At 40.9% G+C, this 13,548-nt stretch overlaps 1 protein-coding gene across 7 annotated transcripts in view; it reads right to left on the bottom strand.

The window, feature by feature from the left end:
- The window catches only part of Arhgef6 (Rac/Cdc42 guanine nucleotide exchange factor 6), a 119,054-nt gene that overhangs the window by 63,006 nt on the left and 42,500 nt on the right, over nucleotides 1–13,548 (bottom strand). For all 7 annotated transcript variants that reach the window (XM_057759278.1, XM_057759279.1, XM_057759281.1 and 4 more), the window contains one exon: nucleotides 5,836–5,906. In XM_057759278.1, the coding sequence (XP_057615261.1) occupies nucleotides 5,836–5,906 (71 nt within the window). The remainder of the gene's footprint in view (nucleotides 1–5,835; nucleotides 5,907–13,548) is intronic.

Raw genomic sequence — 13,548 nt, 5'->3', positions numbered from 1 at the left:
AACAAAACAGCTCAGCAAGTGAAAGCACTTGCCATATAATCCTAGAGAGTTAGAACGCACGTGAAGGTGGGAAGAGCAAACCCAGACTCATCATCCACAAGGTTGTTCTCTTACCTCCACATGCACACAATGGCATGATGCTCCCGTCCACCACACATCCTAGGTGGAAACACACAAACACACCCTAAAATAGTCAAAACACAGGCTTCTCTTATAAAAACTGCTCTGAGTCCTGTGAGCTCAAATCTTCCTGGCATGTTGTGTGATTTTTGAAACTCAAGTTTGTCCATCATATCTCTCTGCCCAGCTGTGACGGTGCTCACTATAGTACCCCAGGTAATCATTTATACTCATGCCCAGCCCTGGTATTTCTTTTGTATTCACAGAAATGGAGATGCATGCCCTAGAATTTATGAGTATTATATTTTATTAACTATTGAGGAGGAGGCAAGACTCCTGATTATTGCTTTATTAAAAGCATATACCCGAGGGCTAGGAGAAATTGCTTCGTGGTTAATAGCACCTGCTGCTCTTACAAAGGACCAGGGTTTGGTTCCCAACACTCATAAGGCAGCTCACAACTATCTGCAACTTCAATTCTAGAGGATTTGATGCCCTCTTCTAGCCTCTGCAGGCACACATGTGGTGCACATACATATGTACAGGCAAAACACTGATACACATAAAATAAAAATATATAAAAAATTTCAAAAATAAAAGAGCAGTTCTTTAGAAAGCGTTTATTTGGTTGTGTATAGAGGCTGTATTGGAACTAAAAACTCAAACTGTGGCATCATGCCTTCCCTCTCAAATTCAAGAAGGAATGAAACGTCTAATCATCATCTTTTTGTGCATTTTTTTCTACAAAGAACACGTCTGATAATGAATCATCTCACAGCTTCATCCTCCCTTCAAGGACTGCCTCTGTCACATAGCCTGAATCCCAGTGCCTGGTCAAATAAAGAAAAAGAAAAAGGAGCCTGCTGGAAGAAAGAGTCCACGACAGTACCGCCCCGCCCCCGGCCATACTCCTCTACACCCCTGAAAGGAAACTCACACAACTGCAAGTTCTAGAGGTGGCAGGATGCTGAGCTCACAAAACCAAAGTGACAAATGCTTTGTCGAGGCTGGGAAAAGACCTGAGTCAGTAAAATGCCTGTCATGCAAGCCCGAGGAACTGAGTCTGGTTCACCGGATCTACACACAAAGTCAGAGGTGGTGGCTCCTGCTTGTAACCCCAGTCCTGGGGAGGTGATGGCAGGTCTTGCCCTGTGGGTCACTGGCCAGCTAGCCTAGTGTGGCTGCTGATCACTAGGTCATAGTAAGAGACCCTGCCTCAAAACAAACAAACCAAAAACACAAGGTGCAGGGCTCCTAAGAAACAACACCCAAGGTTGATTCCTGGCATTCACACACATGCACATACATACATGTGCACTTGAACATATACAAGCACAGATACACATGAACACACATGTGCGCGCGCGCACACACACACACACCCCCCAATGGGAAAATACGTTTTCTCATCACATTGTCTTCTCTCAAAGCACGTGAAATAGGCGCTCAGCGACACAGAACTGCCCTTGCAGCAGTTTCAATGGCCGCGCTGCGCACCCGGGATGCTTGAGAGCCTTTCCCAAACTCAGGCTTTTCTCGCTGTCTTCCAGCTCCAGGGAGCAGCCAATGAATGGAGGCTGGTTCTTTCTCGGGGCACAGGGTGCCTAATATGAAAGGACAAGGAGGGACGCAGACAGAGAAGGCTATGTGCTCCCTAACAGAAGGCCTCAGTGGTGAGTCAGAAGGCAAGGGGCCTGGCAGACCAACCAGTTTGAGAGCAGTACAATTGGATTAGGATGAAATCCCTTCAAACTTCCCAAGACAAGCTATGTTGTGTTCAAACACTGCCTGTGCCTCCTTGGTTCCGTCTCCATGAGGACACTGAGCCTCCATTTGTTGAACTAACTTTTCCCTGACTTCAGCACAGAATACATGGAATGAAGTGGCAATCTTGTATCTCTACCCTAGACTATTATTTTCCCATAAAATAAACGCCCTACACTTGCTGCAAAGGCTTTGGAGTAAATACAGCATTGGAACTAAGAGGAAAGAGCCGTGTAAGTATGAGGAAATTGCCAGGTGTGGTGGCACCTGCGATTCCTGTACTCGGGGGGTCAGAAGTTCATTGTCATCCTAGACCACATGATAAATTTTGGGCCAGCTTGAGACACAGCCATACCTTCTCTTAAAAACAAAAATAAAAGAATATACGAAGAAATTGTTTTAAGAAGCTAAATATCTAAACAATGTCTGATAATTGAAGTATGCTCTATGAAGGAAGGCTATAGTGACCTCAGAAAATCTTACATCAAAACAAAACTACATTGTAGAAGTCTGTGGTAATTCTGGTGTTTGTAAAAAAAAAATGATAGCATGCTGGAAATATCTTTTGAAAGCAAAATGGCCATTATGTTTCTGCATTCATATCATATCTGACTTTATGCCAGTAAAACTGTCTACCTACCTGCAAGAGCACTGACTGATCTCACACCCCCAAGTCACTGGCTTCTAGTACACCAGCAACCTCATTCAGCACACACCACACCATAGACTTATCAGCTCATATAATCCCATCACTTCCGCAACCTCCAGCTTTCAGATGGAATAGATTAGTGGAGGCATAAGACAGGAAGAAAGGGTAAAAACTAGTGAGAAATATGGAGAAGAGACTCCATGGAGACCTGTGTCAAATCTTATCCAGTGGAATAAGAAGTGGGTGAGGCTGGGCATGGCGGGGTTCCTCTTTAATTCCAGAGCTTGAGGCAGGTGTTGAAAGAAATGGAGTCCGTTTTTGTTTTCAGGATTGTGGGTCCTGAGAGGTTAGTCATTGTCCTACGTCCATGTGGTCCTACGTCCATGTGAATCCAGGTAGCAGTACATGAACTCGGTGTGTTTATAAAAGACCACACAAAAGTTGGGAGGGCAGATAGGGAGGAATTGGAGAGAAAGGACTGAGAGGTAGATCAGAACACATTATATGCACGCATGACAGTCTTAAAGAAGAAAGTGGAAGGGGAGAACCGACTCCACAAAATTACCTTCTGACCTCCACATATGCCCACACACACATCATAAACACACACAAACATGCCACACACATGCACGCACGGCACACATACACACACACAAATTTGGAAAGGGGTGGTAAGCTCCCAAATGGACGAGAAAATTCAGGGTGGGAGTGGGTAGAGAGAGAGATCAGTGAGGAAAAATAAGGTAGCCAATGGAAGGCCACAGCAAGGGTCACAAGAGCTGTCGTTGGATTTTTGGTTTGCCATGTTACAGCCATTGTCTCGCCTGTCTTCATGCATGCCAGTTCTGCAAACCATGTCATTTAACCATCGTAATTATTAATCATCACTATTAATTTGACTGAATTTAAAAACACCTGGGAGTCATTCTTCTGGGCATGTCTGTGGTATTTCCAGAGAGGCTTAGCTGAGGGAATACGTGCCCTGAATGCAGGTGATATATTCCAGAAGGTGGAGTCCCTGACTGAATCAGAAAGGAGAAAGGGCAGAACAGCGCCAATCATCTCTCTCTGGTTCCTGATTGAGTGGAACATGAGCCGCCTCCATGATGGACCACATCCTCCAACTGTGAGCCTAAAGATGCTGCCCTGAGTTGCTTTTGCCATGTATTTTGCCAAGAGCATTTTCACGCTGTGTGCTACTTGCAGTAATTGCAGGAAATAAAGAGTTCCATCTTCTGATAATGTGGGTCCCTCTTGACGACTTGCAGGCATGCCCCTGTTGCATGGGCACATTTCCTCATCCAGTTCCCACGCGTACATTCCCTTTCAGTTCCTCTTTGCGTAGAGCTATGTTCTGACTCTCTTCAAAGACCTGCCTTGAACCCCGACCTCCTCCCTTCAACCTTTCCTCAGTGAGCCTCAAATTTTAGTTTCAACGATCACCCAATCCACCTTTGTGTTGAAGGGGAAAAATGAAGAAGAGGTCAGAGAGTTGATTAAAACACTACATGCCCATATTCATGAGCAGAGATTTATGTAGCAAGTCACTTTGGCCCCCCCAATACTTATAGTTTGAACAAACTTCCCACGTACGTTTGCTACAAAAGATTCTTGGCCACATTTTGAATTGCCATCTTCTGGTGCTTTCCAGTTCTGTATCATTCTCAGCTGATGCTGCCATGTTTGTCCTATACTCCCAAGGGGACCGTGAGTGTCAAAAGCAAAAGCCACACGACTTCAAGCCTGACAGTTAAGATGCATCCAGTCCTTCCCCACTCCTGTGTGTGTCTTTGGAACTGAACGACTGCAGGACCAGTCAGGACAGAAACCTCGGTCAACACCCAAGACCTTCTCTTTTCTTTACTAAATTTGAGATTTGATATATCAGAAATTTAAAAGCATATATATCTTTTGAGCCCCCAAATTCCAGGAATCTATCATGCAGATCCTTATCAAATTCTATCACTAAGGTACTGCCTGCAGAATTGTTTATAACAACTACAGCTAGAAAATATATATATATATATATATATATATATATATATATATATATATGCTTTTCAATATGGATAGGTTATGCAAGCTGCAGTCCATGCAGTGCATGCTAGACAACACCTATCCCGTCAACATTCTGAACTGTTGCAGGCAGAAGATAGTGAAAGGCACAGCAGAATGCCGGGATGTTGCAGATCCACTGAGAGAAGCCACAACACAATTTCAACTGCCATTTGCCTCCATCCTTTCCTTAAAAATGAAGGCAATAGAGGGTCATTTGAAAGAACTGATGGGGACTGAAGGGATCTGAGAGACTAGCTTTGCCGAATCATGCCTTTATAACTAGAAACAAGAGGAAATCGTTAACAAAAAGTTCTTTTCTAATTGTTGCCCACGGCACCTGTGATGTTCCGTCTTGATTTTTCCTATCACCGACCATTCATATCACCAGTATGAAACATCTGTATTTCACTGGAAGCCAATGACACTCATATACCTGCACAGAGATGATTAAAAACTCCGTATCCATGCACAAAATCAAACGAGCATGCAGTGCACATGCACGTAGAACACTAGGTAAAAACTGAAGCTGCATTTCAGTAGAGGGTGGGAGAGACCACAGGGCTACCAGAGGAAATGATGACTTGACCTTTTCATTAGTGACTAGGCCAAGTCTGGAAAGGAAATGAACGAAAGCAGAGAACAGATTAAGGAGAGTGATGCAATTTCTTTCTTCAAACCGGAGCTTATTTTGAGTATTACACATACCCTATTTATAGCTAATACAGTTTGACATAGCTGTGCTCAAGTCAGAGCTGTTTCATCTGTCCTTCTGTGTCAAAAAGCAGTCTATCTTTCAGGCTTTCGTCATAAGCTAGAATTAATAATATTCCAGCAGCTGTTGTGGGTTGATTGACTTTCAAGTAAAATCACAGACCACAATCACTTAAACCGCCTTCCATCTTAGAAACCTGGGCATGTGCCTTCTTGTAACTACACGGTTAGGCTATGTCACTGGATTTCGGCATAGTGCCTACATATTAACCATATTCTCTTCCACCACGGTCAGTACGCCTTGCTCGGAAGCATTGTCATCTGTTTGGCTTACCAGTACAGTGGATGTGAAACCTCCAGCCACCTGTAAGACTGCCACAAGTATATGAATAGCATTGCAGCGCAAACTGCCGGGGAACCTTACAAAGCAACTTATCCCATATTCCTTTTGTGTCACCTAGAAATTATCAGTGGTTTGACAAGTGAAACATCTCCAAGTTGAGTGAAAGCAATTTTGCCCTGCGAACACTCACCACAGTGTAGTAATTCTTGGTAAGTGGAGCGGCATCAAATCCTTTGACAGCTTTAGGGGACAGAGGTCTCTCTGCGGAAAAGATGTTGAGATGATGTTAATACCACACAACGCCATGGTGGACATTTGATACCATAGGACACCTGACATACTGTAAAGACTCCAAGTGGAAAGATTAATGAAATGTACCTTTTTAAGTAAGTGGAAGCATCACTAAACTTCAGAAGGCCGAAGTTTAACCTTCTTGTTCAGACTTCTCAAGTCCCAAGGGAGGAGCATTCCAAAGAGTTAATGGCAGAGCCAGGGCAAGAATATCACTCTCAGTTTGGCTTTATTTATGGAAGTCAGAGTCTTCACTCAATTTATTCAAAACAGGTTAAGTGAAACCAAAGCAAACTGTAGTGTATTTGTAACTGGCAGATTATCACACAAACAAAAGAACATAATACCAACCATGCCTTTCTTGGGGGTGCCTACTGTGCCAACAATAAAATCATCCTAATCTTCAACTTGCTAAAAATATCTGTAAAACGCTTCTCTGTTTTCTTTTTTGTTTTAATATTTATTATATTGTATTAGAAAATGCTGCCTTCCTTCTACAAAGTTAATCTTACCTATTAACGCACACCTCTGGGCTACCCTAGCACAGTCTTCTATTTAAAATAAAACAAAGGGCTGGAGAGATAGCCCAGCTGTTAAAGGCTAGGCTCACAACCAAAAATATAAAATAAAACACAAAAACACTCATATTTCTATTTATGAGATAGCATTTTGCCATGTATCCCAAGCTAGCCTTGAACTCCTGATCCTCTTGTTTCAGCCACCCAAGTGCTGAAGATTACAGGTGTGTACCACCACATCTGGCTATAAATGCTTAGCAGTATCATTGCATAGTATCTTTCCAGAATGCATTGTCTCCTTTTCCTCATTTTGCTTTGTGTTCCATTTTTTTCCTATATCATATACTGCTTTAAACCCTTTCTGAAGCTTGGAGGACTGCACATGGCCAAGTAAAAGTATGTCATCACACATTAATATTCTTTTAAAATATTTTTGCAAGTTATGACTTTTTTTTACAGAACAACCCTAAAAATTAAAAATACAAAAACATAAATAAATCATGGTGATTTTCCATTAAGTTAAGCATCATGCTGAGTAACAATTATGTATTATGTATTTTCATTCTTTTTATGAATGTGTATGTGTGAATACACATACATCTTTTCCTATAGTCTTGTAATTCTATTACAATACAGTTTCATAAATATTTCCCATATAATATTGATTTTAACTTTTATTGTATTAAAATATTCCTAATATGTATTTGGGACTAAGTAGCATTAAAGACATTTTATTTATCTTTACAGCACTCTGTTAATGGAGATCATCTTATTTTACAAAGAAGCCAGGAATGTAATGTCCTTTGCCTAAGGTCATACAGATAGGAAACTGACAGAACTAAGATCAAAGCTGAGGCAGAACTTCCTAAGGAGGTGCTGCCCCCAATCAATAGGATCCCCAGAGCCAAAACTACTTAAAGGGCTTGGTCAATAGCACTGGGCAGAAGCTGATGCAGGATTTAAGTAAAGATTACAAGTTAAGATTTTGTTCAATTATTATTTAAAGTAATCTTGATAAAAAATAAAATTTTTGAGCCTGCTGTGGTGGGTCAAACTTATAATCCTAGTCCTAAAGAGGATGAGGCAGGAGGACGGTCATAAATTTTAGAATAGCTAAGGATGCCTAAGGAGTTGAAGGTCAACTGAGATACATAACAAAAAAATGAAGAAATGAAGATCACTTTTTAAGTATAAAAGCAAGGTCTACAGACACAACACATGGAACATGTTCCATCTCCTTTGATCTCAGAAACTAAGGAAGGTTAAGTCTGGTTAGTATGTGGATAAAAGACACCAGCAAGATGTTGTCACCAATCAGAAGCAAGGCCAAGAAAAGTGCATTCCAGTGATGGAGTGTCTGCTAAGACATAGCTAAGGGCAGGAACGGCTGATGGAATGCATAATGCAATTGAAACACAATGTTAACTATGCAAAGAAGAACGGAGGAGAATCAAACATGAGAGAAGTAGATGCTTTAGAGATTTCTTGATGACTGGGATGACTGAACGCCACGGAAAAAGAATTAGTTCTTTGAAAACGTAAGCAAAGGTAAGGATGGGAGAAACAGCAATGCATTACAAACATGTCTGAAATTATTAAAGAGGAAATATAGTTACAGTTTTACATATTTTTCAAAAAATTAATAACATAATCAAAGCTCTAATAAGAAGGGAAGAGTGAGACAGAGAGAACAAACTACCAATATCAGGGGCCGTAGATGACTCAGTGGGTAAAGGCCCTTGCTGACAAACTGAGTTTGAGCCCTGACCCACACAGTGGCAGAGGAGAACCGACTTCCAATTCCCAAAGTTGTCCTTTCACCTCTACTTTGCTTACACATACACACACACACACACACACACACACACACACACACACACAGAGAGAGAGAGAGAGAGAGAGAGAGAGAGAGAATTTAATTAAATTTTCAAGAAATAACTTATCAGTAACGGGGATGAAACAAAAGATTTTACTCCAGAATCTAGAAAATAGGGAATATTTTTACTTATTTATGAGACAGGGTCTCATATATCAGGAAGAGTAGTTTCCTAATCTGCATTAATACAAATCCAATTAACCATTCACCTAATCTTCTCGAATAATTTAATGACTCCTTAACAGGATCAGTTGGAGAAAATAAGATTGGTTTAAAATCTTTGTTTCACATCATGCTTGTTTCAATATTTTCTGGCATGGAAATTTTTGCATGGAAAAGGAGAATGTGTCTTGCCTTATTTCTTTCTTTTGATTTTCCCCTTTCATTCTTCCACAATGATTTGGGGAGGGGTTGTTTTTGCATTTGTTTTTAGACAGGGTTTCTCTGTGCTGCCCTGAGTGTCCTGGAACTCACTCTGTAGACCTGACTAGCCCAGAACTCACAGAGATCCTCCTGCCTCTGCCTCCCAAGTGCTGGGATTAAAGGTATACACCACCACTGCCTGACTCCATGCTTCTTTTTACGATAAAGTTTTGCCAGCAGTCCAGTTGACTGACGACTCATGATCATCCTCCATCTTCAGCATCCTGAGTGTTAGGAGTATAGGTGTAACTCTCAATGACTGTCTTGGGAGAAAATGAATGAAGAATCTTAACAAAAACCTTAGCTTTTAGGGCCAGTGAGATGGCGCAGAGAATAAAGATGTTTGTTGTTTGCCACCAAGCCTGATGGCTTTAGTTTGAGTGTTTTCTTTAATTTTGCCAAATACAATTATACTGGATATTGTAACAGATTCTTGCTTGATAGCTATTTTGTTTTATGTAACTTTACTATTTTAAAGTAAAAACCTTCCTTTTTGATTAGACAGAAAGAGGGAAATGCTGTGGTATGGTTTTTCTGCATGCCGTGAATATGCATGGCTCTCATTTGTTGATAAATAAAAGTGCTTTGGCCTATGGCAAGGAAGGATAGAACCAGGCGGGAAATCCAAGAAGAGATATAGAAGGACAGAGTCAGGGAGACGCCAGCCAGCCAGCCTCCAAGGAAGCAAGACAGGTAAAAAATGGGGTAACAAGTCATGAACCACATGGCAAAGCATAGATTTAAAAATATGAGTTAATTTAAATGTAAGATCTAGCTAGTAATAAGCCTGAGGCATCGCCCAAGCATTTATAAGTAATATTAAGTCACCGAGTGGTTATTCAGGAACGGGTGGGTGGGAGAGAAACCTCTGATTGCACATACGTTTTTTATTTATTTTCAGTTTATACAAAGGAGTGTTTTGCCTGCATATGTGTGCACAAACTACGTACATGTCTGGTTCCTGCAAAGGCCAGTACAATGTGTTGGAGCCCCTGGAATTAGAGTTTACAGACAGCTGTGAGCCTCCAAGTGGGTGCTGGAAATTGAACCTAGGTCCTCAGAAATAGCAGTGAGTACTTTTAACCATGAGCCATCTCTCCACCCCAATTGTGGCTTCTGAATGTCACTGATGTTGAAGCTCTATCCTCTCAGTGAGACGTTTTTATCATCAAGATGATTTACTACATCTTTAACCTCAAGGACGTGCTGAAAGCTCACTCTCTCTCCTTCTCTGTGTCTCTCTGTGTGTATAAGAGAGAGACAGAGACAGGGAGACTCAACTACTCAATTTCTTGCCTTTCTATAATATCTTGTGGGTTGTTCTTTGTGCTACACTTCTCTCGAAGAGCAGGGGAAAGCACTGCCTCTGCGCCTCTGAGCACAGTAATATCTGCCCCAGACCTACAGTGGAATCTAGAACTTAATATGCCACTCCCTGAAGACAAATTTACCCTAGCACGAAGTGTTCTTGTGAATGACAGTCTCAAGAGATGGAAACTGCATAGCATTCCCCTGGCACAACCCTCTGCAGGGGGAGGGTTATATGTCCCTGGGCTTGCTTCGTCATTACATGACATTACAAAAATACTCTGAGTATTAGGTTAAATGTCTCACCTCCAAGGCTAGGTGTGTGAATTTGTCAGAATTACTGACTGTCCAAGTGACCATATGGCTGTACCTTTGACCCAATTGGAGGAAAGACAGAGATTTCCCAAGTTCTTCAGTTCCACTCCTGATTCAAGTTCATGGAAAGGTTAAAGAGATTGTTCAGCACTGGGGCTTAAAATTTGTCTATGGAATGCTCATTTCATCTTTGAATCAATCTATAAGTCATTTTCACCCTCTCTGAAGATTAGTCTTGTTTCCTAAGCTTAGATATCAGCAAAGAATTCATGGAAAGAAATTTATAAAAAGGCAGCCATCCACAATCATTGAATACAATGAATTCAGCATGTCCTCTGGTGATATTCTAGGTAAATTTGGTAGAAATAGAAAGAGTTTGGGTAGAAAAGAATTCAAATCAACAAAACTTTATTGCTCATCTAACCTTCCTAACAAAATATTTAATACCGTCATCTACACCAGGCTAAACTTTGATATTGGTCCAAAGCTCACTCATTGTCAGTACTAACACCTCCCAACACCCAACACACACACATACGTATACACACCTTTCTTCTATCTTTTCTCTGAATGAAATTCAGCGCTTTATTACTCCATCATCTGTTACTATAGCAAAATATTTATAGCTAAGTGCCTGTAAAAAATAGGTTTTCTTATCTCATAATTCTGGAAGCTGAATGTCTGAGATTGGGAGGTCTTATTCACTTGGCCTTAGGGAGAGCCTCCTTAGCTAGATAACAATATGGAAGTAAAACAGAAAGAGAATTGACCACATGAAGAAGAGGAGATTGCAAAGTAAGACAGAAGACCACTGAGATTCAGGAGCCAGGTTTACTCTCTTTACAATCTCTGTAACAGGAACTGTTCAATGTGCCTAAAGAACTACTTTAATCTTTCTTCTAAGGGTCGTTCCTAAAATTTTAACTTCACTTGCAACTGGATGTGGAGGCCGGAGGAGCAATAATTCAAAGTCATCTAACTTTATGTAGTGAACTTGAGGAGAAAGAGGGGAGAGTAAAAGGAAGGGATAGAGAGGAGAGGGGAAAGGAGAGGAGCCAAAAAAGAGAGATGAAGAGAGGAGGAAGAAAGGGAGGAGAGAAAAGAAAGGAAAGAAGAAAGCGAAGGGGAAAGAGAGAAGAGAAGAGAAGAGAAGAGAAGAGAAGAGAAGAGAAGAGAAGAGAAGAGAAGAGAAGAGAAGAGAAGGGAAAAGAAGGAAAAGGAAAGAAAGGGAAGAGAAGGGAAGGGAAGGGAAAGGGAGGGAAGGGAGGGAAACAATAAAAAGAATATACAAACATGAGTAGTTTTCCCCTTTACTCCATATGTACCCCTCTATCACTAGTATCCATTAGTTCATGTAGTTAGCTAAATCACTAAACATACTATATTGCAATGGTATCTTCTCCCACTAATCCGAAAGCCGATAAGAATCATTCTTATGCTTTTCTGTCCCACCAGTGTTCAGGACAAGAATTAATAAGCTAATCATGGGAAACAAATCTTTGTTGAGCAGTCAGATGGATGATAACACATTCCTTTAAGATGTTCATCATCAGGTTGAACCTCTAGATTTGGATTCTCCTCGTCTCTTCCCTTGTCCTCATGCTCACGCTCTTTGCTTCTGTTTGAGCAACATCTGCATCCATGCACTTTTCTGTCTCTCCACTCTCTCTCACTGTCTCCATTGCCAGATACAAGGCAGAATCCTGACCCACCACTCCTCTGAAATCCAGCCATCTCCCAAAGCACATATGATCCTCTGCTTCAACTTCACATTGAAGAGTTTTCTTCTGGTGTAAAGAAGAATCCAACTGGGGCTTTGGAATATAGATAGGTTGGTAGAGTGCTTGCATAATATATATGAGGTTCTGGGTTCCATTCCCAGCATCACATAAACAAGGTATGGCAATACAAGCCTGCAATCCCAGTACTTAAAAGATGCAGGCAGAAATATCAGAAGCTCTGGGTCATCGCATCCTACATAGTGGATTCAAGGCTAGCTAGGCCTATGTGTGACTAGCTTTAAAAGAAAAAGTATAACAAAATAGTTATTTTCAGGAAAATGGATAGAACTATAGATTATAAAGTTAAGCAAAATAAACTAAACTTAAAAAGACAAATATTACAGGTTTTGTCATACACAGAATTGTTGTGGGATTATCTTTTTGTATACTGTAAAGTTGTGTCTCTGCTTAAGGTATCTTCTGACTGGTTTAATAAAGAGTGGAATGGCCAATAGCTAAGCAGGGGAGAATAGATGGGACTTCCAGGAAGAGAGAAGAAGAGATGCCAGCGAGACATGGAGGAAGAGGAAGTCAGACACACAAAACAGAAGAGAGGTTTAAAATAAGTCACATGGTAGCATGTAGATTAATAGAAGTAGGTTATAAAAGCTAACTGGGAACAAGCCTAAAAAAAGGCAAAAGTTTCATAATTAATAACAAGTTGTATGTGTCATTGTTTAGGGGGCTAGTGGGCCAAGAAAGTCCAACTACACAGAATACAGATTATATATGTAGGACATGAGAGTAGAAAGATAGCTGTAAGGGGAGGGAATAGTTACTAAGGCTTAAGAGAATATGGTGGTTTGAATAAGACTGTCTGCCCATAGGCTCAAAATTGAATACCTGGTCAACAGGGAGTGAAAACCTTTGACAATGTTAGAAGGACTAGAAAGTGTGTCCTTGTTGGAATAGGCATGACTTTGTTGGAGGAAGTGCACCACTGGGGGTAGGCTTTGAGGTTTCCAAAGTCCATGCCAGGCCCTGTCTCCCTTTCTCTCTGCCTGCAGATCAGGGTGTAGCTCTCAGAGCCTGCCTGTATATCATCATGCTTCCCCACCAAGATGACGATGGACTAAACCTCTGAAACAGTAAACAAGCCCCCAATTAAATACTTTTTAAAAGAAGAGTTGCCTTGGTCATGGTTTTTCTTCACAGCAATAGAATGGTGACTAAGACAGGACAGATGAGAACAAGGGTGTTGTGGGGGAGAAAGAAAATATTGCATACTTTTTACATATAGAATCTACATATATGTATATATATATAAATATATATATATAATGACATTAAGAAGTGGGATTATTCACAGGAGGAGAAAAATAGCAAGAGAGGCAGAGGCAGAGGAGAACTGATACAGAAAAGTGAGTGTATGAAAGTGTAATAATAAAACT

The sequence above is a fragment of the Chionomys nivalis genome, chromosome X (genome assembly GCF_950005125.1).
Source record: "Chionomys nivalis chromosome X, mChiNiv1.1, whole genome shotgun sequence".
NCBI classification, from domain to species: Eukaryota; Metazoa; Chordata; class Mammalia; order Rodentia; family Cricetidae; genus Chionomys; species Chionomys nivalis.
The sequence above is the reverse complement of the archived record's forward strand: the minus strand, read 5'-3'. Positions and strand labels throughout refer to the sequence as shown.